Source organism: Malaclemys terrapin, chromosome 23 (assembly GCF_027887155.1).
Source record: "Malaclemys terrapin pileata isolate rMalTer1 chromosome 23, rMalTer1.hap1, whole genome shotgun sequence".
Taxonomy (NCBI): domain Eukaryota; kingdom Metazoa; phylum Chordata; order Testudines; family Emydidae; genus Malaclemys; species Malaclemys terrapin.
Genome location: NC_071527.1, coordinates 13057746 through 13083405, shown reverse-complemented (window position 1 = coordinate 13083405; position 25660 = coordinate 13057746). Strand labels below are relative to the sequence as shown.

Genomic DNA, 25660 nt, shown 5'->3' with positions numbered 1-25660 from the left:
AGCTAGTGTGCTAACAATAGCAGTGTGGCCCCCGTGTGCGGGTGGCCGCCAGAGTACAATCCCACTCACCCTCGGGGAACATACTCAGGTGGGAGTCAACCGTCTGTCGTGGCCCCGCTGCTATTGGAAGCAGGCTAACTCATGTGTACCAGTCTGCCCATGCTGGGAAGCAGCCCTTGCGTCTCAGGACAGGCCTGACCCCCAGTGCCCAGCCCTGTCCTGAACTGGAAATTGCCCACTTCCACAGTGTGAACTGGGACTCTCCTCCACACCCCGCACTCTGCACTGGCTGGCAGGGGGCTTTGGGTCTGAGTCATGGTGCCTGTGTCTGGTGATAGACAAGGAGGTGACTCGGAGGGCAGGTGCAGAGGGCCCATCTGCCCTGGAATGGGGCAGGGACACCACTGGCTTAGGAGGTGAGTGGGCAGGGTCTGGACTCTGCCTGGGACCTTTCTCCTTTGACAGATGGTCAAGCAGCAACACTCCTTCCCCCAGCAGTGGGGCTAGCACTGGTGGGGAGCCGCACAGGACCAGCTGCTCCCCAGGTATGTCTGCAGTTCAGGTCAAAGGCAGTAGGGTGAGACTCAGGGAGGGAAGGGCCAGCCCCCTGTTGTCCCATGACCTGCGCTCCCAGCCAGGAACCAGCAGGAAGTAACAGGCTGGCTGGGAGGGTGCTGTCTTGGGGAGGTTGGGGGTGGGGGGAATGGGGCCCTCTGTGAGGGAGGGAAACTATTGGGAGGGTGAGTAAGGAGATCTATGGTGCTAGGGGGTCATGGGAGCTGTGCATGTTCAACCCTGACTTCCCCCAAAGGGCACAGCACAAACGTCTCTGCTTGTTCTCAGGCACCTTTCTGGGACGGGCCTGGGACCGGGGCCAGCAGCAGACATGGGGCAGAGTGAGTCTGAGCCTCAGGACGAGCAGGAGGTAGGTGCTGTCCTGTTCCTTGCTGGGGCCCCTGGCACTTTGTCCTCTGCAGCCTGGCAGTCACTGGAGTGAGCGAGTTCCCAGCCTCTCCACCCCATCGTTCCACCCCTGCCACCCATGTTCAGAGAGCTCCCCCTGCTGGTGTTGTCCACTGATTGGACAAGGACCTGAAGAGACCCTCCCCACCAGCACCATTTCCTGGGCGCTGGGGACACTTCCCTAGTGCAGGGCACCTTGGCTGGCATCCCAGTCAGAGTCCTCCCCAGGACCCCCACTTGCCCCAGCAGGATGCCCCTCCCCTCTGACTTGGGAATGTTAAGTCCAGCATCCAGGTCACGTTCCAGCTCCACGAATCCCCCATCTCCCATGGGAACCGTCTTCCCAGATGAGGTACTGGGTTTGGCAGAAGCCTCTCCAGAGCCCAGCGGCCTTCTGGGATGTGTCTGGGTAGGTGTGGCCTGCTGGGGCCTGCCCAGGACACAGTGTCCCAGGATTGCTGGAGACTTGCCCTCTACTTCAATGTCCTTTCTACTTCTGCACTGTTATGTGCCCCTTGAACAGCTGCCAGCCTCACTCCAGAGGTGGCTGCATTTCAGTGGTGGGCCAGTGGTCACTGCACACTCAGCAAAGCGTGTTGGGATGGAAGGTGCTATGGACAGACCCTTATGCCCAGATGTTGGGTGGAGCAGCTGTAGGGCTGGACCCATGGGCTTTGATGGTAGCATCAGCCTGCCTGCTGGCACTGAGGCTCTGTCTGCATCTCTCTCCACACAGGATGCAGCGCTCATAGCCGTGCTGCCCAACCTTAAGCTCTTTGTGGAAGATCAGCTCCAGACCAGCATGGTGAGGAGGGGCGTCTGGTGTGGGTGGTCTCTCCCGTGGGCAGTGGAAGTGCTGGCCTGCTGGCATAGCCCACGGTCCCCGGCCCAAGGTCCCCGGCCCAAGGCAGCCCAGCTCCTGGTGGGATGGGAGGCTCTGGTACTTGTCCAGGAATGCGCTTGCACCTTTGGGGCTCAGCCATCCCTGGGCGAGTCTTGGCTGGTGAGTGGAGGGGCTGGGAAAGACACTGTCCTTGGGCTGGGGGAGGGGCTGGGAAAGAATTTCCCCCTGGTTTGAGCTGTGGGGAGCCTGGTGGCTTCCAATTCCTCTAGTGCTGTGTGTGGCTGCCCTCCCCCCACCCCCATTGGTCCCTCCGACAGCAGGGGTGGGGTGTGTGGCAGGTGGGAGTAGTTACTAGCCGAAGGGTAGGCTGGGAGAGGCCAGTGTTTTTCCCAGGAATTGAAATTGGTGGGGGGAGTTGATTTTACAGGGGGGAGAGGTCAGGGCCGATGAGGGGTGAGACCGTGAGGGTGAAGGTGGGTTGTATGGCACCATAGTAAAAACTGAAAAATGTTTCGTGACCATTTTATTAGATTTAACTCATGTTTTAAAATCATCACACAAATTAAAGTTGGCTACTCAAGCCTTCCATGAAGCACTACATCTACATCCTTCTTGGTTTCTTGTTATAATTTTGCACAACTCTGTTAATGAACTTCTAGAATGCAATGCATTCATCTTCGGTGGCTTTTTGTGTGTCCACTACTTCCATTCCTTCAATTGATATCCTCATTAGTTCATTCACATGATCAGGCAGAAGACGACTTCTTTCAGAACTCAAAATTCCATTCAATGATGAAAAAGAACACTCAACTGTAGCTGTTGTGACTGGGAGTAGCATGAGATGAATTCCTACTTCTTTCATCCCAGGAAACAGAACACAAAGATCGGGTTGAGCCACTAGTGAGGATAAAAAAGAAGTTGAAGTCAAATCTTCATTCATTCGTCACGTATGATATTCCACTCTGTGATCAAATTCTCTATTCTGTCCTGAGCACATGGCAGCCCCATTGCTGGTAGTGCCTCACTCCACTCAACTGTCAGTGTTTTATGGGACAGGGATCTGTAAAAGCTACGTAGAGGTTGAGTAGAATCTAGAAGTCGCTGTTGTAGATTTTTAAGAATCAAGTCTGTGTACTTTTTCAGTTGTCTTAACAAACACTTCTTGTCCTCTTCACTTAAGGATTCAGTATAAATGCCTTCATTAGTCAACTTCTGGACTGAAGTCTTTGCTTCTTCCAGTACTTTTTCAATGGATAGCTCTCGGATTGATCCAAATGTAGCTTCTATTGCTGGACAAAGATCTACTACTGTTGTAGCAGATGCCTGGATGGCATTGTGTAATGACCCAAGTGGTTTCATCAGTAGACTTACAAGAGAGAGAATGACAATAGTCTTCTCTGAACGTAGTAGCAAAAGTAATCCACCAGCCTCACTACTTAGATCCATCCCATCTTGGTAGATACTTTCCAAAGCCAGTAATAATGTCTGGAGTAATTTTAAGACAAAAACCAAAGATCGCTCATGAGAAAGCCAGAGGGTTTTCCCAGGTTGGACTAATTTGAACTTCAGTCCCAGTGTATCTTCTCTATTTTCCAAGATATTCAGTCTTTTTGGACTCTTGCTGAAAAAAGGATATAATGAAGACATTAAATTTATAGCTTTTTTTTTTTTTTAATGTATTTGAAGAGTCTGCAGCTCATACTAGCGCTAGTTGGAGTAAATGTAAATGCAGTGTGTATAGGAGAGATTAGGGTTACACTTTTCTCTGAGAAAAGCTTGTATTCCACCATGTCTTCCAGTGAAGTTTTCTAGCTCCATCAAATGCACAAGCAGCCATCTGTTTGCGGTCCAATTGACAAGCATTTTACTCTTCTAAGATGTAGGTTGTCAAAGATGCAGCTGATGTATCTTCTATAGCTTGAACATCTAGACATGCATTTACTGGCCTACCACTGACATCAAGATAACATATGACTTAATACTTGATGCCCATTTGCATCGGTGCATTCATCAGCCATGTATGCAAATTTTTGAATGTGGTGAGAGAGTTCTTCACTTTTTCAACTGTTGAGTCTTTCACTGTTACACCCCATGCTTCTAGCCAGTCAGTTGAATTGAGATAGTGAGCATTTGCTGGTCTTGTTCGGAACCAGTGTTCAACTTCAGGATGACAATGCACTTAATATTGGCCTCCAGTTGTAGTGTGTGGTATCTCTTGCTTAAATAGAAAGTATGATGTGTCTCCAGCATTCTTAATAGCCTCATTAACACTCACCGGTGTTGTCCTTGGTCAGTGGAGACTCAGAGGTGCTTTCACGTGAGTTCACCTCCCACGTGGGGGGCAAGAAGGTACCTTGCTCGTTCCTCCAGCTGCTCACTGTTCGCTCTGACCACTGTTGTTCATTGTGCCACCATTCACTCCATCGTTCTGTTGCCAATGGCCCTGCGCCATCATCTTCTGCTGCCACCTGCCACTGTGACCTCTGTGAGTTGGTCTCTTGAGGTTCCACCAGCTCTCAGTGATTTCAGCTGAGCTCTCAGTGGGGGAACCTTGGTGCTAGTGCAGACTGGGCCGTCTCTTCCACAGAAACACTGTCCCACAACAGGTCTAAGCACTTAGACCTGATTCACTGGTCTACAATTTTTGAGAAGTCGTCTGCTTCAGAGATAAAATGTGCTATTTATTATGTATTTTGATGTGCTGAATTCAAATATGACAATTAAAACAACTGATTGGCTACTGTTTCTAAGATATTTAAGTTTTTACATTTTATGTCTATGTATATTGTGTAGATAGTAGAGTTTTAATCCTAAATTGTAAACCTAGGTCTTTTCATGTGTTTATGGTTGCTTTACATGATAATATTTCACCTGTCCTGTTTATGTAACACTTTAAAAATCAGCAAAAGGGTTATATAAATAAAATTTATTATGAAACAAAAGGCAAAAAGCTATTCTGTACATAGTTTTTATTCCTATTCAGTGTCTACTCGGCGCTTCTTGGCTTGTCTCTTGTATTCATTAAATGGAGCATCTCTTGTCACTGTCCAGCAATAGTCTGCAAGCATTGATGGGCTCCATTTGCCCTGATAGCGTTTCTCCATTGTTGCAATGTCCTGGCGAAATCGCTCGTCGCTCGCTGCTCCGCAGTTCGGTGGAAAAAAATCTAGATGAGAGTGCAAAAAATGTATCTTTAGTGACATGTTGCAACCAAGGCTTTTGTATGCCTTGAGGAGGTTTTCCACCAACACCCTGTAGTTGTCTGCCTTGTTGTTTCCGAGAAAATGTATTGCCACTAACTGGAAGGCTTTCCATGCCGTCTTTTCCTTGCCACGCAGTGCACGATCAAATGCATCATCTCAAAGAAGTTCATGAATCTGAGGACCAACAAAGACACCTTCCTTTATCTTAGCTTCACTTAACCTTGGAAATTTTCCACGGAGGTACTTGAAAGCTGCTTGTGTTTTGTCAATGGCCTTGACAAAGTTCTTCATCAGATCCAGCTTGATGTGTAAGGGTGGTAACAAAATCTTCCTTGATTCAACAAGTGGTGGATGCTGAACACTTCTCCTCCCAGGCTCCAATGACTGTTGGAGTGGCCAACCTTTCTTGATGTAGTGGGAATCTCTTGCACAACTATCCCATTTGCAGAGAAAACAGCAGTACTTTGTGTATCCAGTCTGCAGACCAAGCAAGAGAGCAACAGCCTTCAAATCGCACAAAGCTGCCACTGATGTTGGTCATAGTTTATGCACCTCAAAAGTTGTTTCATGTTGTTATAGGTTTCCTTCATATGGACTGCATGACCAACTGGAATTGATGGCAAAACGTTGCCATTATACAGTAAAACTGCTTTAAGACTCGTCTTCGATGAATCAATGAACAGTCTCCACTCATCTGGATCGTGAACCATGTTGAGGGCTGCCATCACACCATCGATGTTGTTGCAGGCTACAAGATCACCTTCCATGAAGAAGAATGGGACAAGATCCTTTTGACGGTCACAGAACATGGAAACCCTAACATCACCTGCCAGGAGATTCCACTGCTCTAGTCTGGAGCCCAATAGCTCTGCCTTACTCTTGGGTAGTTCCAAATCCCTGACAAGGTCATTCAGTTCACCTTGTGTTAGGAGGTGTGGTTCAGAGGAGGAGGATGGGAGAAAATGTGGGTCCTGTGACATTGATGGTTTAGGACCAGAAGTTTCATCCTCTTCCTCTTCCTCGTCTGACTCAAGTGAGAATGATTCTGGTGCATCAGGAACCGTCAGTCCTTCTCCGTGGGATACTGGGCATATAGCTGATGGAATGTTTGGATAATGCACAGTCCACTTTTTCTTCTTTGGCACACCTTTCCCAACTGGAGGCACCATGCAGAAGTAACAATTGCTGGTATGATCTGTTGGCTCTCTCCAAATCATTGGCCCTGCAAAAGGCATAGATTTCCTTTTCCTGTTCAACCACTGGCGAAGATCTGTTGCACAAGTGTTGCAGCATATGTGTGGGGCCCACCTCTTGTCCTGATCTCCAATTTTGCAGACAAAATAAAGGTGATAGGCTTTCTTAACCATAGTGGTTATACTGCGCTTTTGTGATGCAAAAGTCACTTCACCACAAACATAGCAGAAGTTATCTGCACTGTTCACACAAGTCCGAGGCATCTCTGCTCACTTTGGGTAAATCAAACACTGACAAATAAGAGAGCACGACACTGTATAATTTCTAGAAAAAAGAAGAACAGGAGTACTTGTGGCACCTTAGAGACTAACAAATTTATTAGAGCATAAGCTTTCGTGGACTACAGCCCACTTCTTCGGATGCATCCGAAATCATTTGTTAGTCTCTAAGGTGCCACAAGTACTCCTGTTCTTCTTTTTGCGGATACAGACTAACACGGCTGCTACTCTGAAACCTATAATTTCTAGAGCTGATATAGGGCAATTTGTTCAGCAGAGTGATGTAAGCTTCGTTATGATTGCATCATCCATGACTTCTAGGAATAACATGATGCAATTCATGTCATGTATGATGCAATACCAGCTTCAGATTGTATCATTCATCGTTTTGCCTAAAAAGCAAATACTGTCCAAACCCAGTCATAGATTTATTCATAGATCCAGTCAAAGATGTATTTTAGTCATTTCTGGTTTAAATTGAGATCCCTTCCCTTTATAACTCACTTATCCTCCGCCATTCCCAAGTCAAGGGTTATATATACTGACCCAATAGCATATCTTGAAAACTAGAGCCAATCAACAATTTTAAGCATCATTTTCGTTCTCAGTGACCCAGAATTAGTAAAGTTTGACTACATTTATTTCAGAAGCATTTTGGCTGTAGAGCAGTGTTATCGGTGATTTCAGCTGTAGTGGTCACTTAACAAAACAAAAGACTATCTATGGAGCCTAATCAGCTCTGTCTTTAAACAGTGGAGGGGGCAGGTCAAATAGTACTTGTGCCTCAGGCCGACCATCAAGCAAAACACCTGTCCCCACCCTCTCTCTTGATACCCTCAATCAGCACAGGCTAAGTACAGTTCCACTGCCCTTTACTCATACAATAAGAATAGCAACATTTCATTACCTCCCCGCATTCAAGTGGTTTGTAACCCAACCCCAGTCAAAATCTATCACTTGGGTTAGGTCTGCACTTTGGGGAGGCGGGGCGGGGGGGGGGGGGGTGTTGATCTAAGATACGCAACTTCAGCTACGCGAATAGCGCACACGTGCCCACACAGCTGCAGGAGGTTAAATGCCAAGGCTTCCCCCTCTCCTCTCTCTGATGGGGATCCCCACTTCGCTCCCAGCGGGGTGCTGCGGCTTGTGAAGCGCTCAGAGCCCCTCAGAGCCACCCTGCTGGAGCAGGGCAAGCTGCTTGAGGGAGACACACCCTGGAAGCCAGACTCGGAGACCATCCCCGCTGCCCTGAGCCCTCCCGGGTTTCTGTCAGGCAGAGGTGACGCCTTTCTGTTGCTCGGGTCGGGGCACAAAGTAAAGGTGAACCTGGTAGAAATGGGGGGGGGACACATGACTGCACGTGACCCCCAGCTATGTCCCCTGGGGATCTCCACATCAAAAGGGTTCCTCCAAGAGAGTGGCCCAAAGCTGGGGGCCTAGCACTGATCCTGTGGCACCCTGACAGTAGGATTGGTTCCGTTCATGTGAATGATGCTGGTCTCCAGGCAGGTGGCTTAGTGAGTCAGACACTTTGTGCCTTCCCTTTCCCACTCACTGCATAGCAGGACAAAGCCCACAGGGAAACTGAGGCACACTGCTCATAAAAATATTGCCTGAATTTCCACCTCCACACAACTGCTCCACAGGGCGAGGGCTACACTTGCCTGCCCCATTCAGTCCCCCGGAGCGTGGCTGGTGCTGCCTTGGACCCACCCACGGCCCGTCTGGAACATGCCTCTTCCCATAGGTGCTGGGTGTCATGATTGGCGTTGGTGTTTCCGTGTTGCTCATCGCCACCTTGATCCTGGTGCTGGTCCGCAGGCTGCGCCTCAAGAGTAAGTGCCCATCCCTGCAGGGAGCAAATCTGATCCCTTTCGCAGCCATGGCTCTGGCATGCTGCTGTCCATCAGGCCATCTTGGGCTTAGTGTCTGCAGGCCTGTATAGGCAGTGAGACCGTAATAGTTAGAGCAGGGGGCTCGCAACCAGGACTCCTGGGTTCTCTCCTACTGATCCCTGCCTGGGCAAGTCCCTTCACGGCCCTGTGCCTCAGTTTCCCAACATACAAAGGGATTGTGAGGGGTATCCGGGGGCTGGTTGGGAAGGGCATAAAGCTCCTGGGGTTCTTTGGGGGCAGCCCAGCTTCCTGGGGCTGGAGTGGGGGCGGGGGCAGGCAGAACTCTGCCATCTGTACCCCCCAAGGCCTCTGGACCACTCCCTGGGCTGGGAGGTGGGTTGCAATGAGGAGCGCAAGCAGGGAGTCAGATTGGGGGGGAAGGGGGTAGGCTCCAACCCTTGCTGGGGTGGGGCGCCGGGGTCCCTGCACTGGTAACCTTTCATGTCTCCCTCTTTCTCTGTCAGAGGTTCAGGCTCAGGAGACACCCAAGTATCGATTCCGCAAGCGGGACAAAGTGCTGTTCTACGGGCGCAAGATCATGCGCAAGGTATGGGGCTGGGGCAGAGCACCATGCACTGGTCCGGGCTGGGGAGTCAGTGGGTGCTGGCAGTGAAAGTGTTGATGGCTCTGCCAGCTCCAGTGTAGTGCTCTAATCCCCGTCCCCTCCCTGCCCAGAAGCCTGGCTGTAGCCCAGCTGAAGGGCGTCTCTGGGGGTAGTTCAATTTCGCAGTTAGACACTGGCGTTGGACAGGGTGGTGGCCAGGGCCGGCTTTAGGCTGAGTCCCCCAAGTCCCCAGAATCAGGCCCCGCGCCTTAGGCTCACCCAGCGGTGGTCCGCTCCGGCGGCATTTGGCGGCGGGGGGTCCACTCTGGGGTCTTCGGCAGCATTTTGGTGGCGGTGGGGGGGTGTCTGGTCCAGGGTCTTTGGCGGCGGGGGGTCCTTCAGGGAGCGCCCCCCACCCCCGCTGCCAAAGTGCCACCGAAGACCCGGACCATGGAATCGGGCCCGGCAGGTCCTAAAGCCAGCCCTGGTGGTGGCTCCCATGGCACCGCCCCCAACCCATGCTCCTCTCCTCCCGCTGCAGCTGAGGAGTAAGAGCTCTGGCAGGTGAATCATTGCAGGTGGGCCTGGTCTCTGGCATCCCTGTCACAGAGCCACAGAGTCTGGCCTATGCCCCTCCTGTAGCCAGTCCCTTGGGAGTGACCCCTTCAGTGTGATGGGTCCCAAGGACCACACAGTTACACAGGGTAGGCACAAAACTTGGTCTTTGGGCGCCAGCCCTGCCTGTCTCTCTGCAGCAAATCTGGGGGAGGCCTGTGCTGTGCCCTTTGGGGCACCATGCTCAGTGAAGAGCGTCAGTGACACCAGGTAGCCTGTTCAAGCCAGGGGACAGTTTATTACCCAGTTGGCACACAGGCTCCGAGAGATCCTAGCTTGGCACAGAGAAGAAAAAGTGAAGAACGAGTTCAGGCTGACCAGCGCCAGGCCTCCCTTGAGCCAAGCTGTTCCTTTGTCTGCCCCAGGTCATGTCTGTGTCTCTGGGGACACGTCTGCATTGCATTGAAAAACCCACAGCTGCGAGGCTGGGCCCAGGCCAATTGACTTGGGCTCACAGGGCTAAAAATCACAGTGTAGGCGTTTGGGTCCAGGCTGGAGCCTGGGTTCTGAAACCCCACGAGGGGGGAGGGCCCCAGAGCACAGACTCCAGCCCAAAATGTCTACACTGCAATTTTTAGCCCCGCAGCTTGAGTCAGCTGACCTGGGTCAGCTGGGGTTGGGCCATAGGTCTTTTATTGCAGTGTAGACATAGGCTCTCCCCCAGCCACCTGGTTTTGTTCTCTGGACCAGCCACGCTGTGCTCACCTGCCTCAGAACCAGGTGTCTGCCTCCGGGTACAGAAATGTGGATTCCAGCCCAGAAAGTCCTAGCAACTCTGCTCAGATCCTTGGCCGGCTCTCCCATGGCCTAGGCAGAGAATGAATTCTTTCCCCCACGGGCAGTGGTGCCAGGGTGCTAGGTGCAGAATGATGCAGACAGCTCATAAACACCGTACAGAGCTTTGTCACACTAAGCAACAGCAGTGGGGTTAGCAGCCAGGGCTGGGCGTGTGGCTGTCTGCCCTGGCAGCCAGGAGCCTGCTGGGGCAGGCTCGCAGGAACCCAGCATGCGAGGCCCCCAGGAACCTGCCCCGAGGGGACAGTCTGGTTGGTGACAGGGACCCATCCAGGCCCATGCTCCAAGGGTGGGGAGAGTGTTTCTAAAGCACTAACATCCCCAGCCTCTGCCAGCCCCTCTTCTCCCTGCTCCCCCCACCCATTTGGCCCTGTCTGGGGGTGAAGGGGGGGCAGCGCTGGCCCAGATGCAGGGGCAGGGGGATCATGAGTCAGTTTGGGATGCAGGGGCGGGTCTCTTGGTGCTGGTTGTCTCTGCAGGAAGCAGTGAGGGGGAGCTGGGGCAGAGCTGGGGGTGGGGAGTGAACTCCAGCTGGGAGCAGTGGCGGGAGATGGGCTCCTGTGCAGGGCACGCTGCACCCCAGCTGGGTCATGGTGCCAGGAACTGGGGCACAGCAGCAGATAGCTCTGCCAGAGCCTGGACCTGGGGAGGGGCCTGTGGGGTCACTAATCCCAGAGAAGTGAGCAGGGCCCCGTCCCCACCACTGGGAGTCCTGTCCAGCAGCCCCTCAGTGAGCTGCTTGCTGAGTGGCTCGGGGCGAGGCAGCCTGCTGGGCTTTCCCAAGGCCTCTGCCCCAGGCCCATCATCTGACTGCCTGTGAGGATTCAGGGGGGCAGGCGAACCGGGCACCAGGAGCTAGGAGGGCTGGTGTTGGAGGTGGAGTGGCCTGCAGGAGAAGGCCAGTTCCATGAGGACTCCCCAGTTCTATGAGGACTCCCCATTGCGGGCACAGAGCCAGGCACGTGGTGCCAGGGGCCGTGGTGTCCTGGCAGGGCTCCCTGCTTTGTCTCCTGCCTGGCTCGCTGGCAGCACGTGGTTGGCTGAGTACCAAATCTCCTCACCCAGATGGCTGGCTCCAGTGGGCGCTGTCCGCGGGAGCAGCAGGTGGCTTACCTGGGCTGTCTCTGCAGGTGTCCCAGTCCACCTCCTCCCTTGTGGACACAACCATCTCTAGCACCTCCCGGCCCCGCATGAAGAAGAAGCTCAAGATGTTGAACATTGCCAAAAAGTAAGTGGGTTCGCTCGTCCTCCATGGTGTGAGACAACTGGGGCTGGCCCAGCCCTGCCATGAGGGGTAGTGGAGGCACCCATGTTCCCAGTCCTGCTGCGGGAGTGGGTAGTGCACCTCCCCCCCAAGCCATTAGCACTAACTGACCTCTCCTTGCTCTGCAAAGCAGCTGCACCCCAGCCTGGACACCAGCCTGGAGAACCCACCCCCAGAGCAGTTGACCGGCACCGGACCAGCCTGGGGTATGGTGCTGCTCAGCTCCCTGGGTGAGGCCCTTGGGCCTCAGGCCCCTGGCATGAGTGAGTGCCATGGCTCAGGAACAAGTCCTGCCTCCTTGATGCATGACGCAGATTCACTTCTTCCCTGGTGTGTGTGGGGGAATCTGCCCCTGCAGGCAACTCTCTGGTTGGCCCCGTCTATCCCCTCTCGTCTGTCCCTGTGCCCAGGATCCTGCGCATCAAGAAGGAGCTGCCCATCCTGCAGCTGAAGGAGCCGCCGCCCTCAGTGCTGGAAGCGGATCTGACTGAGTTTGACGTGGCCAACTCCCACTTGCCGTCCGAGGTGCTGTACATGCTGAAGAACGTCCGGTGAGTGCCCCCATGCAGCGGGGCCCAGAGCCCAGGCGCAGCTGCAGCCACGTTTCCCCCTCCCCGCAAGCAAGCTTGAGCGAGGGTGGGCACCTCCGAGGTACGAAATCCAGGAGACCCGGGATGGTCCCGAGCCCATGACCTGGCCAGCTGGCTGTGTGTAATGGAGCGCTCTGTCCGACTGATTTCCCAGCACGGTTCTGGGAAAACCTGGACACCGTGTGAGCCTGTCAGACCATCTAGTCCAGTGGGTCTCAACCTTTCTTCATTTGCGGATCCCTCTGGACATTTTGAAGGAGGTGCGAACCCCTTGGGAAATCTGTCTGTAGATACAGCTGAATTCTGTTCAGTTTGTTTTAACCTGTCCTTTGCGGACCCCTTAGGCATAGTCTGTGGACCCCAGGGGTCTGCGGAGCACAGGTTGAGAACCACTGGTCTAAGCTGTGCAGGCTCCAGCCCCGTCGGACCATAGGTGGGAGAGCTGCCAGGAATGCTCTGGAGCAGCAGGAATGGTGGCCCTGGTTCTCCAGTAGGGAGCGCTCTTCCCTCTTGGCTGATAGAGAGCTAGTGCTCCACGGGGCAGGGCAGCTGGAGGCAGCCTCTGTCGGATGCGAGCAAGTGCTGGTCCTTGTGGGCTCGTGGTGGGACCCAGCAGAGCGTTAGTCCTGGCTGAGTCCCGGCAGTGTTGCTGTGGGGCTATTGCATCAGACAGACTCTTCCCCAGAAGTGGCTGTGTTTGGGGATGGGGAGAGATCTCTGCCCCTAGGGGTGATCGCTTGTGGGCACTGGGATCCTGGAGCAGGGTAGTGTCACTGGAGGCTTGACCCTCTGGGGCAACTTCCACTCCCCCATGCATGGAGATGGGGGGGTGGGGGGATGACTGACAGAGCCCACCTAGCCAGCCAGCCCTGGCCCATGTGATACAGGAGCTTGGGCTGGGCCCCAAGAGCCCCTCATGACATGAGCCCCAAGTCCCTGCCATGAGTTGCTGAAGGCTTTGCTCCCCTGCTGCCAACCATGACCCGCCCTTCCTTGCAGGGTGCTGGGCCATTTTGAGAAGCCACTGTTCCTGGAGCTCTGTAAGCACATGATCTTCCAGCAGTTCCAACAGGGCGAGTACGTCTTCCGGCCTGGCCAGCCCGACACCAGCATCTACGTGGTGCAGGATGGCAAGCTGGAGCTCTTCCTGACCCAGCAGGTGAGCGGGCATGTCCCAGCCCACCCTGCCGTGTCCTATCTGCTCAGCAGCCACCAGCGACCCCTCCTGCCCCAAGCCAGCTGGGGAGGCTGGTTGTGGCCCCAGTGCTCTGCACCCCTTGGCTGCGTGCTCCCCTGCACCTGGGGACACCTTGGGGCAGAGGGCATACAGGACGCAATGGCTGAGGCCAGCTGCCAAGCAGCCCTGCCCTTCGGGATCACCGTGGCTGTAGGCTCCCCTGGGGCTGCCTCCCTTCCAGGGAGGGGCTCATGGAGCAGGCCTCCCCAGAGCCTGGCGCCAAGCAAGTTCTGGTGCAGGGATGGTGAGGGTGGGTGATGGGGCCCCCTAAGGAGGGTGTTGCTGTGTTGCAGGACGGGAAGGAGACCCTGGTGAAGGAGGTGTTCCCCGGGGACAGCGTGCACAGCCTGCTCAGCATTCTTGACGTCATCACGGTACCAGCCCTGCCTCTCCACCTCCTGCTGGCCTGCTGGCCCCGTCCACCCATCCCACTCCCCCGCCCCTCTGGTGCTGGAGTGAATAGTCCAGCTCATTGAGTGACTGGCAGCCATGGGCTCCCCCCAGTTCTGCTCATGCCCCTCAATCTCGATCCGCAACCTCCTGCTCTCCTAACCCTGGGTCCCTAATGAAAGGCTAAATCCGGGTAGGCCCTGTGGGATGTGTGTGCTAAGCCCACCTGACTCCCCGCATCCCGTGATGGGTTTGCAGCCTGGGTCCCAGGTGGTGACATGCCACCATCACCCTGTCCCGTGCTTGCCACCTTGCCCCATGCGAGGTCTAGAGGAGATGAACCTTTCCTCCTCAGGGCCTGGGTCTCGGCCTTGGCTGGCTGCTGGGCTCGGGTGAACGTGGCTGTAGGCTGCTCTCTGGACCTTTTGGCCTGAAGCCGTGGGGTACCCCCCAGATCGCTGGCTGTTCTTGGCAGTGCCCCCCACTGGTAGGCTGCTCTACCCAAAGGAGGAGGCGGGAGCACCCCAGCCTGGGTGCAGGGACCCATGGGCACCTGGTTCTCACACAGGGGCACCAGCGGCCGTACCGGACAGTGTCTGCGCGGGCAGGTGAGGACTCCACAGTGCTGCGGCTGCCAGTCGAGGCCTTCTCTGCCGTCTTCGAGAAGTACCCCGAGAGCCTGGTGCGGGTGGTGCAGGTGAGTGTGGCCTCGGCCCCCCTCCCATGTGCTGACGCCCTCCCCTCCCCCGCATTGTGCCCCATGCTCAGACTCTCCCCTTCCCTTCCAGATCATCATGGTGCGTCTGCAGCGGGTCACCTTCCTGGCCCTGCACAACTACCTGGGGCTGACTAATGAACTCTTCAGTCATGTGAGTGATGGGCCCGGCCCTGGAGCTCCTCCCACGGGAGTGGTGGGTCCTGCTCCCTGCACCAGAACCTTCGTCTTTCCCATCCCCGGTCCCTCCTGCCCATGGCAGTTTGGGCCAGACTTGGGCCAGTGTCCAAACCCTGGTCCCACTAGGGGGGCTGGAGGCCGGCACCTGGCTGGGGAGGGGACAGAAAGAACTAGAACCCCCCGAGCAAAGCCCCTGTGTCTGCAAGGGGGGGATCCCTGTGCAGCAGGGATGGAGCAGGGCCTGGCAGGGTGCCCCCTGCTGGCAGCAAGTCACAGTGAGAGGCCTTAACACCCGGCCTGGCGTCTCTGGAGAGGTGGAGAATCCTGCGCCCAAGCAGCCCCTCCCCCTGGCACAGCCCTGCTCTGCCCTCAGACTTGGCTGCTGGAGCAGCGTTCCCTGCCTTGCTGGGTGGAGCACCTGGCTCGGGGTGGAGCCAAGGCCTGTGGGAACAGCCGGGTCCATCCTCTGATGCCAGAGGAACCAGCCCAGCGTTTAGATGGGTCACTGGGCCAGCGCTGTGACCCCCTGCACCCCGGCTGCCAGGGAGCCAGCAGCCGAGAGCAAGCTTTGCAGGGCCGTCGTGTGGCGGCAGCACCTGGCGCTCTGGGCTCAGCTGGGCTCTGCGCTCTCCTTGTCTACAGTGGCACATCTGGCCCCTCCCACGTTACGCAGCTCCATGGACACGGGTCTCCCCCACTCTCCCATGCTCCTCCCCATGCGGCTGCTGGCGTGGAGCATGTTCCCTCTTGGACCATCAGCCAAGTGAGGGGAGCCAAGCCGTGCCCGTGCCCGTCCCTCTGCCTCAGCTCTTCTCTGGGGTGGGAGCAGGACTCGCTGGGGGAGGTGTTGCCCCCGCGTGATGGGGGAGGTCAGACGAGATGCTCTGAATGGTCCCTATTGGCCTTGAGTGGTGGGTGTGGCTGGTCCCCAGGCTGGCACTGCCCAGCTTGGCCTGGTGCTGATGCCAGCTGTGTCTGTGGCAGGAGATGCAGCCGCTGCGGCTCTTCCCCCAGCCCAGCCATGCCTCACGCACCAGCCCTGTCAGACACAGCAAGCGCGTCATCAGCGTCTCCTCCATCGACGACCACAAGGAGAGCTCTGGGAGGCAGCCAGATGCCAGCACCAAGGACCTGGGTAAGGGTTGCCCTGGCTCAGGGAGGGGAACGCAGCAGCTGTGCTCCCCCTCAGAGCAACTGAGCTGGGCATGGCCGGACAGGGGTGAAAGAAGTCAAGGGTGCAGAAGGGCTCAGTACGGGGTGCTGTGCTGCAGGGAGCGGGGTGGAGGCTTGGTAGGAGGCACGCTGTGCTGCCTGCCCCTGGCACTCCCCTTGCACGGAACTGGTCCACACCTTCCATATGCCACGACAGCTGTGGAGTGGCTCTCGTCACCAATCCTGCCCCTGGAGGTGGCCTGGCTGTAGGGTCCGACCCAGGGCAGGGGAGGCTCTGGACCCCGTGTGCTCGCTGTGCCAGTGTAACGCGATGTGTGTGTCACCCTCACAGCTGATCAGCTCAAGCTGGGGTCCCTGGAGCCCTCTGCAGTGCCACTGCTGAGCCGCTGCATCTCCATGCCAGTTGATATCTCAGGTAAGTGGAACTCTCCCAGGATGGGACCAGGTTGGGGATGGGACCCATGGGATCCTGGGGCAGCAGGTGATGGTGGGGAAACTCCTGGCACCCGCCCTGCCCTGCTGCAGGGTGGGGTTGCTGCCTGGCCAATGGGGATGGTGGTTGCTGCCCCAATTGAGCTGGGGAGGGGTTAGACTGCAGGAAGCAGGCTCAGGGCACTCTGGGGTTTGGAACCAACTGGGGAGAGCCCAGAGGCCACAGGTGCCAAGGAACCAGGGGGCAGGCGGAGGGTATGACACGTGCCTCCAGGACGTGGGCGTCCTAGGGAATGGCAGTGAAGGAAGGTCGAGGGGGAAGTGCTGGGCTAAGCTGGGCCCTTGTTGACTGAGGCGCTGAGCAGCCTGGCCTGGGCAGAGACCTCTGTGGTGCTGGCTGTGTTGGGCACCCGGTGGGGAGGGGCGGGCAGCCTGGCTCTGCCGTGAGCGCTGCCCCTGGCTTCTTTCCTGCACAGGCCTCCAGAAGGGCCCCCGCTCAGACTTCGACATGGCCTACGAGCGCGGCAGGATCTCGGTGTCGCTGCAGGAGGAAAGCACCGGCACCATGGCCTCCTTCTCCCGGGTAGGTCCCCTGCACACACCTCTCTGACTGCCCGCTGGGGGGTGGGGCCGGCCTGTGCTCCGTCACACTCCCTTGTCCAGGACAGCACAGAGCTGGCCGACAGGCAGCAGGTGGGCAATTCTGGGGCTAGCAAAAACAGCCTGGGCGTGCCCGCATAGAAGCATGGGGGTTTGGCAGCCGGGCACAGAGTAGGAGTGGCGGGAGGGGGGCTGAAGCGGGGTTGGCAGCTGGCAAAGGCCCAGGCAGAACTGAGTCACTGCAAGGGATGGGGAGGTGCCGTCTGGGCAGTGGCAGGGGGCAGAGCCAGAGGCTGTGGCAGGGTGACCCTGCCACGCTCTGAGTGTCCACCCCAGTCTCTGCAGTCTGTCTCCCAGGAGCCCAAGGAGCGCAGGTCAGTGATGGTGGAGGAGCAGCCACCTGGTACTTATCACTTCAACTACTGCGAGGACGACTCAGCAGGCGGGGCCTGCCCCTTTGGGCCTTACCAGGGCCGCCAGACCAGCGCCATCTTCGAGGCTGCCAAGCGGGAGCTGGTGAAACTCATGAAGATCGAGGTGAAGGGGCAGTGAGGGGCACAGCCACAGGGGGGCAGGGCAGGGTGGATTCCCAGGGTCTGGTGAGGGCAGGGCCGGGGGAGTCCCCGGGCTGTGCCTGGGGGATGTGGGGGGAGGGGCCGGGGGAGTCCCCGGGCTGTGCCTGGGGGATGTGGGGGGAGGGGCCGGGGGAGTCCCCGGGCTGTGCCTGGGGGATGTGGGGGGAGGGGCCGGGGGAGTCCCCGGGCTGTGCCTGGGGGGTGAGGGGTGAGGGGCCGGGGGAGTCCCCGGGCTGTGCCTGGGGGATGTGGGGGGAGGGGCCGGGGGAGTCCCCGGGCTGTGCCTGGGGGATGTGGGGGGAGGGGCCGGGGGAGTCCCCGGGCTGTGCCTGGGAGCTCCAGATGCCCTTAGGGAGTCTGGGGTTATTCTGGCTCTGGAGGCCGTGCCTGGGGGACTCCTCATGCCGTCGTTCTCCCTCTTCCAGAGCCATAGGTCAGCCAGGCTGTGGCCCGTCCTGCTCTGGGCTGCACAGCCGCTGCCTCCCAACTTGGCCCTGGGCAGCTCCTGTGCACGGGCTCCGCGGAAGAGCTGGGCTCAGGGCTGGGATGTTTGGCTCCTGGATTCTCGGCCCTTGGGGAGGAGGGGTGGCCCAGGGTGGGATGGACAGCTGGGATCCCGGGTGGGGAGGGCTGAGCTGCCCTGTCTGTGCTGGGAGGGGCTGGCCAATCCATCAGCCAGCACAGGGGCAGGGAAGGACTGGAGGGGAGCCCCCAGCACGGAGGGCAGCTCTGCGCAGCTCCCAGGTGGTGCAGCAGGGCTCAGCACTGCTAGGGCCCTGCCTGCAAGCCCCTCCGCCCCCATCGCTGGGTGCTCTGCCTGGTCCCTCACTGCTGCTCTCCCCACAGGACCCGTCACTTCTCAACAACCGGGTGCTGCTGCACCACGCCAAGGCTGGGACAGTCATTGCCCGCCAGGGGGACCAGGTAGGTGCCAGGGGGTGCCAGTGCCCAGCAGCCATAGGGTGACACTGGTAGCAGGTGCTCTGAGCTGGTGCTGCTGTTGTCTCTTGGCAGCTGGGGCCTGGTCCCCACTGCCCTGCAGCAGCCCCAGTGTGGAGTGGGCAGGACATACTGCCTGCTGGGGTGGGGGCACCTCACCCACTCTGCACTGGTGCTGATGGCTGCATGAGGAGCAGGGCAGTGGGGCTGCCAAGCTGCCTGGAGTGGCTCACGAACGTGTGTGCCAACCTCAGGGCAGACTGTACAAACCAGGGCACAAACCCCAAACAGGCTCTGTGCTCTGTAAAGATTTCACCAAGTAACAAGCGTGAACTCCTAAAGCACCATAACAGCCTTACCATGGAGTCACAGGCAGTCCCCTGGGACACCTGGGTCTAGCTTGCCACCCAGGCAAGCCGGCCTTTGTGACAGATGGGCCCTTACACCAGGAACCACAGCAGTACTCAGGTTACTCCCTGACCCAACGGACTAGTCACTTACCTCCAGTCAATTCTACAGTAACTCCTCACTTAACGCTGTAGTTATGTTCCTGAAAAATGCAACTTTAAGTGAAACGATGTTAAACAAATCCAATTTTCCCATAAGATTTAATGTAAATACGGGGGGTTAGGTTCCAAGGAATTTTTGGGGGGGCAGACAAAAGGCATTATATACTGTACTGTACTGTGGTGGGAAGGTGCCCCGACTTACCCCTGGGGCTCAGGGCTGGGGGTGCAGGGTCTGGGAGGGAGTTAGGGTGCGGGAGGGCGCTCAGAGTGGGGGTGCGGGGTCTGGGAGGGAGTTAGGGTGCGGGAGGGCGCTCAGGGTCGGGGTGCGGGGTCTGGGAGGGAGTTAGGGTGTGGGAGGGTGCTCAGGGCTGGGGGTGCAGGGTCTGGGAGGGAGTTAGGGTGCGGGAGGGCGCTCAGAGTGGGGGTGCGGGGTCTGGGAGGGAATTAGGGTGTGGGAGGGTGCTCAGGGCTGGGGGTGCAGGGTCTGGGAGGGAGTTAGGGTGTGGGAGGGTGCTCAGGGCTGGGGGTGCAGGGTCTGGGAGGGAGTTAGGGTGCGGGAGGGCGCTCAGAGTGGGGGTGCGGGGTCTGGGAGGGAGTTAGGGTGCGGGAGGGTGCTCAGAGTGGGGGTGCGGGGTCTGGGAGGGAATTAGGGTGTGGGAGGGTGCTCAGGGCTGGGGGTGCAGGGTCTGGGAGGGAGTTAGGGTGCGGGAGGGCGCTCAGAGTGGGGGTGCGGGGTCTGGGAGGGAATTAGGGTGTGGGAGGGCGCTCAGGGTCGGGGTGCGGGGTCTGGGACGGAATTAGGGTGCGGGAGGGTGCTCAGGGCTGGGGGTGCAGGGTCTGGGAGGGAGTTAGGGTGCGGGAGGGCGCTCAGAGTGGGGGTGCGGGGTCTGGGAGGGAGTTAGGGTGCGGGAGGGCGCTCAGGGTCGGGGTGCGGGAGGAGGCTCAGGGCTGGGGGTGCAGGGTCTGGGAGGGAGTTAGGGTGTGGGAGGGTGCTCAGGGCTGGGGGTGCAGGGTCTGGGAGGGAATTAGGGTGTGGGAGGGCGCTCAGAGTGGGGGTGCGGGGTCTGGGAGGGAGTTAGGGTGTGGGAGGGTGCTCAGGGCTGGGGGTGCAGGGTCTGGGAGGGAATTAGGGTGTGGGAGGGCGCTCAGAGTGGGGGTGCGGGGTCTGGGAGGGAGTTAGGGTGCGGGAGGGCGCTCAGGGTGGGGGTGCGGGGTCTGGGAGGGAATTAGGGTGTGGGAGGGCGCTCAGGGTGGGGGTGCGGGGTCTGGGAGGGAGTTAGGGTGCGGGAGGGCGCTCAGGGTGGGGGTGCGGGGTCTGGGAGGGAGTTAGGGTGCGGGAGGGCGCTCAGGGTGGGGTGCGGGGTCTGGGAGGGAATTAGGGTGCGGGAGGGCGCTCAGGGTGTGGTGCGGGGTCTGGGAGGGAATTAGGGTGTGGGAGGGCGCTCAGGGTGGGGTGCGGGAGGAGGCTCAGGGCTGGGGCAGGCAGGAGGTGCAGAGCACTTACCTGGGGCAGCTCCTGTTTGGTGCAGGGGGTGTGCAGATGGCTCTGCACAGCATGGCCGGAGGACTCAGGAGGAGGAGGAGCAGGGGCAGCCGTGCAGCCAGCAGCCGGAGAGAAGTGGCGCTTTCCCCTTCTCTCCGACCAGCTTTGAAGGGGAAAGCACCGCTTCTCTCCGGCTGCTCGGCTGCCCCTGCTCCTTCTGAGTCCTCCGACGCGTGCTCGCAGGGCCGCATTCCGAAAGGGGCTTTAGAGCTGCAGGCCAGGACCCAGGGCCCCCTTAGCCCAGGGCCCTGCAGCCCCTAAAGCCCGTGCGTTCTGGGTGGCCCTGTCTGCCGGGGGGATGGGGGGGCAGCTTCCCTGCTCGCTCGCTCCCTCCCTCCCTCCCAGAAAGTCCTAAGCGCTGGGAAGGAGGGAGGGGACGGAGGCGGAGAAGAGGAACTTGTGCAATGCTTCCTTGTAAAGTCAGCCAAAGGACATTATAAGGGAGCATTGCACAACTTTAAACAAGTATGTCCCCTAATGGAGCAGCAACGTAACTTCGAAACAACGTTAAGCGGGAGGACGTTAAGGGAGGAGTTACTGTACCTCAGATCTCAAACCACAGACAATGCTTGTAGCCAATCCTGTAATACTAACTAAAGATTTATTAAGTAGGGAAAAGAAGTGAGAGTTATTCACTAGGTGAAAGCAGGTAACAGACGCACACAAGTGAGGTACAGTCAGGTTCCAAAAGGCAGGAGAAGCTGCTGTAATGTGCAAGTTCTAGACCAGGGTTCTCAAACTGGGGGCCGTGAACCCTCAAGGGGTTGCAAGCTTATTACCTGGGGGGTTGTAAGCTATCAGCCTCCACCCCAAGCCCTGCTTCGCCTCCAGCATTGATAATAGTTTTAAATATAAGAAATGTTTTTAATTTATAAGGGGGGGGGGGTCACACTGATAGGCTTGCTGTGTGAACGGGGTCACCAATACAAACGTTTGAGAACCACTGGTCTATACGACCTTTAGGGCTAACCCAGGCTAAGCTGCTTGGGGATCCCTTACTTGTGCTTAGAAATCTTTCCCTTCCCAAATGCCAACCCCGGCAGTGATACAGATCTTTCTGTCAGGCCTTATTTCCTTCCCCCAGAGTTCAAGCTGATGGAACGAGTGTCGGTCGGCGCTTGGTTCCCCTTCATGGGTGTGGCGGGGGCGGGGGAGGGGGCGTGGAATCAAAGAAGTCTTTGTCCTTTGCTGTTTCACAATGGCTTGGTTTCAACGGGCAGACCCAGCACTTTACAATAATTAATGCTGCTTTCCCCTTTGGTGAGTTACACAACAAGAGGTTTATAATGCAAACGCTTGATGTAACTCCAATGATAAGGGAGATCAGCATCCTACAAGCATTTCAGCATTTCTAAACACCAAACACATTCGCATCAACTTCACATCTATTCTAACAGTGCGAACACACTGGTGAGCCAGCCTGGTTCCCGGCTCTGCGTTTGTCAGTGCTCAGTGAGGCCTGGGGGCCTTGGCATGAGCTGGCACCTGGTCTGCCAGCGTCACAGGGCCGTGCTGCTTCCTCGGCCTATGACCTCCGCAAGGAGGGACTCAGCGGGAATGGCACTGTGGCGCACTGGAGTCCCATTCCCCCAGTCCCCCTCTGTCCTCTCCCCATGGGGCGTGGGAGCCTTCTCTGCAGCTCCTACCAAATGGGTCCAAGGGCTGCTGCACCCAAGTGCCCTGCCCCGAGCACCCCACCCCTTCCCTCTGTGCCTTGTTAGCCCATTGCAGCGCCCTCGCCAGGGGCCAGATGAGACTTCTTCCCTGTGTGCCCCTCCCCCGCCGCCCCCAAGGGCTGCATGGCTGTTGGGCAGATGGGATGGCAGGCCCACACCCCGCCCCAAGCCAGGTGCATATCCAGGGTGCTGGGAGTCAGAACTAGGGAACATGGGGAGGGGAGGGGTTGGTTCCCATGGAGCTGGGGGAATTTATGCTGGGCTGTGGCTCTGCCGAGGTTAGTGGGGTGCTCCAGAGAGTTCAGGCTCAGCCGGAGCTGTAGGCTGTCCCCCAGGTCTCCTGCCCGCCTATCTGTGGGTGCGCACCTTGGGGGCAGGCCTGCCCCTCACCCTGGTGCTGGGGCTGACGTTCCTCTCTATCCTCCACCCCCATTTCCCTCCAACAGGACGTCAGCCTTCACTTCGTGCTGTGGGGCTGCCTGCATGTCTACCAGCGCATGATTGACAAGGCGGAGGATGTGTGCCTCTTCCTGACGCAGCCCGGAGAGATGGTGGGCCAGCTGGCTGTGTTGACTGGGGAGCCCCTCATCTTCACCATCAAGGCCAACCGTGACTGCACCTTCCTCAAGATCTCCAAGTCGGACTTCTACGAGTTGGTGTCCCCCTTCCCCTCCACATCCTGTGGGCAGGCTCTGCCCACCTCCCACCCCACTTCCATCTAGGCCGGTGGCCCTGCCCTGGGCCAGATTGGGGCCAGTGCCCCCTAGAGGGGAAAGGCACCGTGTCCCATTCCCCACCCCCATAAATCAACCAGTCCCCTGCCCTGGGGCTGGATTGGAGAAGCCGCCCCCTAGAGGGGAAAGGCCCCATGTCCTAGTCCTCTAATCGTGCACCTGTTGCATGGGCCTGGATTCTCCTGCCCTGGGCTGTGATCTGTCCTGGTGCCATGTTTTCTTGGCTGGCTCTGTTCCAGAGGAGGCGGGTGACTCAGGGAGGGGGCAGCTGCAGTCAGCAACGGGGCCACCTGTGCACTGACGAGCTGCCCGCTCTCTCCCCAGGATCATGCGGGAACAGCCCAGTGTGGTGCTGAGTGTTGCCCATACTGTGGCCGCCCGCATGTCCCCATTCGTGCGCCAGATGGACTTTGCCATCGACTGGATGGCGGTGGAGGCCGGACGGGCCTTGTACAGGTGAGTGAGGCTTGTACTGTGGGGCTGCTGGGAGACCCTGGCTGGGGACTCCCAGCTTCTCTGCCTAGCCCAGGGCACACTGGGACCAACTCGCCCTGCTGTGTTTAACCCCTTCCGCGCCAGGGTAGTGGGCCCCCCCCTTACTCTCAGCCTCATCCATGCCCTTCCTGCAGCAAAAATGACTCAGGCATCCCAGCGCTCTGGGCGGGCGCTGTCCAGGCCAGCAGCCGTGCTGTTTCCAGAGGGGCCAGGCGAGACCTGACCAGCTGCCTCTGACCCCTCCATGGGACTCAGGTTTTCACCTGGGCTGACCTGACTTCAACCCCTTCCTGGCTGCAGGTGTTGGATTGAGAGCAGCCCGGGTGTTCTGGGGATGGGGGTGTCCCAGCCCAGGGCAGGTGCCAGCTGGGGTTGTCAGACTCGCCACTCACTGCACGCACTCTCCCAGCCCAGGTGGTAGGGGGCGCTCTCCCTGGGGCAGACACCGGCTCAGCTGGCTGACTCACCGCTCGCCGCATGTGCTCTCCAGGCAGGGCGACAAGTCCGACTGCACCTACATCGTGCTGAATGGGCGCCTGCGCTCTGTCATCCAGAAAGGCAGTGGCAAGAAGGAGCTGGTCGGGGAGTACGGTCGTGGTGACCTCATTGGAGTGGTGAGCTTCCTCCGAGGGCACTGCTGGGGTGGGCCCTATCCCTGCTTTGCACTCTCCCTCCAAGGGTATGGGGCCGATCTCTGCAGACAGCACTGGGGTGGTAGGTGGGCCCCTCTCTTAGGCTTGTTGTGGTGATGAACAGCTGCAAGTCACGGGTGCTCAGGCCAGGCTGCTCCAAGGGTGCATCCAGGGGGTACAGTGTCCATTCCCTGCTTCTCCAGACCCTCCTGGTTTGGGTGCGAGGCAGATCGTCACCCTCTGCTGCTAGCATGTGGCACTCCACCTCCAGCCAGCGACTGTCCCTTATGCTCTTACGCTGCTGGCTGCTCCTGGGACATGGATTGGCCTAGTATTGGAGACTGGCAGAGGAGTCTCCTGGCTGGTCTGAGGAAGGTGGGGCTGGGCATCAAGACTCCTGGGTTCTCTTCCCAGCTTGGGAAGGGCTAGTGCAGGGGTGGCCAACCTGAGTCCGAGAAGGAGCCAGAATTTACCAATGTACATTGCCAAAGAGCCACAGTAATACGTCAGCAGCCCCCCATCAGTCGCCCCCCCCTCCCCCCCCCGCTCCCAGCACCTCCCACCCACCAGCAGCCCCGCCGATCAGCGCCTCCCCTTCCCTCCCCCTACCTCCCGATTAGCTGTTTCATGGCGTGCAGGAGGCTCTGGGGGAGGAGGGAGGAGCGAGGGCACGGCAGGCTCAGGAGAGGGGGTGGAAAGGGGTGGAGTGGGGGCAGGAGCTGTGGCAGAGCCAGGGGTTGAGCAGTGAGCACCTCCCGGCACATTGGAATGTTAGTGCCTGTAGCTAACAGAGTTGGTGCCTATACAAGGAGCCGCATATTAACGTCTAAAGAGCCGCATGTGGCTCCGGAGCCACAGGTTGGCCACCCATGGGCTAGTGGGTTAGAACAGAGAGCCAGGACGCCTGGGTTCTGTACCTCTCCCGGTGCCTCTCCCTATGATGCCAGGCAGACCTTGGGCTGGGAGGGCGAAGGACTCCCCTCCCCGGTCTCTAATCTGGCCTGTGTGCTCTTCTCTAGGTGGAAGCCCTGACCAGGCAGCCCCGAGCCACCACCGTCCATGCCGTGAGAGACACAGAGCTGGCCAAGCTGCCCGAGGGCACTCTGAACAACATTAAGCGCAGATACCCCCAGGTACCGGGGCAGGGTGGGTGCCATCCCTCCCTGCAGGAAACAGCCCATCCCAGTGCCTCAGCTGGCCACACTGTGGGTGCTGCTCTCCAGGCAAGGGCAGCCGGGGTGGGGGCAAGTTGTGGTGAAGCAGGAGCTGACCTCTTGGGGAGAAAGCTGCCCAAGAGGTAGGCCTGAGAACCATACCACCACCAAGAGGAGGCAGATCTACATGACTGGGGACTCCCCTACCAAGGGTATGTCTACACTACGAAATTAGGTCGAATTTATAGAAGCCGGTTTTATAGAAATCGGTTTTATACCGTCGATTGTGTGTGTCCCCACATAAAATGCTCTAAGTGCATTAAGTCGGCGGACCGCGTCCACAGTACCAAGGCTAGCATCGACTTCCGGAGCATTGCACTGTGGGTAGCTATCCCACAGTTCCTGCAGTCTCCGCCGTCTATTGGAATTCTGGGTTGAGATCCCAATGCCTGAGGATGCAAATACAGTGTCGCGGGGGGTTCTGGGTTCAT

The 25660-nt window shown here is 58.1% G+C and overlaps 1 protein-coding gene across 10 annotated transcripts in view; it reads left to right on the top strand.

Moving 5' to 3' along the window:
* Positions 1-25660, top strand: part of LOC128828066 (patatin-like phospholipase domain-containing protein 6) — a 90154-nt gene that overhangs the window by 26829 nt on the left and 37665 nt on the right. For 6 of the 10 annotated variants that reach the window (XR_008443154.1, XM_054012403.1, XM_054012399.1 and 3 more), the window contains exons 2-20: positions 844-925; positions 1700-1768; positions 8230-8317; positions 8842-8924; positions 11462-11559; positions 12006-12146; positions 13185-13344; positions 13716-13796; positions 14381-14509; positions 14601-14681; positions 15692-15842; positions 16212-16295; positions 16789-16895; positions 17249-17449; positions 18334-18411; positions 22601-22806; positions 23213-23344; positions 23874-23997; positions 25035-25148. Coding sequence is in view for 9 of the 10 variants with exons in the window: in XM_054012403.1 (XP_053868378.1) it covers positions 887-925; positions 1700-1768; positions 8230-8317; positions 8842-8924; positions 11462-11559; positions 12006-12146; positions 13185-13344; positions 13716-13796; positions 14381-14509; positions 14601-14681; positions 15692-15842; positions 16212-16295; positions 16789-16895; positions 17249-17449; positions 18334-18411; positions 22601-22806; positions 23213-23344; positions 23874-23997; positions 25035-25148 (2166 nt within the window). In the remaining variant the exon portion in view is untranslated. Of the gene's footprint in view, positions 1-481; positions 546-843; positions 926-1699; positions 1769-8229; positions 8318-8841; positions 8925-11461; positions 11560-12005; positions 12147-13184; positions 13345-13715; positions 13797-14380; positions 14510-14600; positions 14682-15691; positions 15843-16211; positions 16296-16788; positions 16896-17248; positions 17450-18333; positions 18412-22600; positions 22807-23212; positions 23345-23873; positions 23998-25034; positions 25149-25660 lie in introns of those variants that run through there. The other 4 variants (XM_054012404.1, XM_054012400.1, XM_054012398.1 and 1 more) reach the window with 3 other exon arrangements.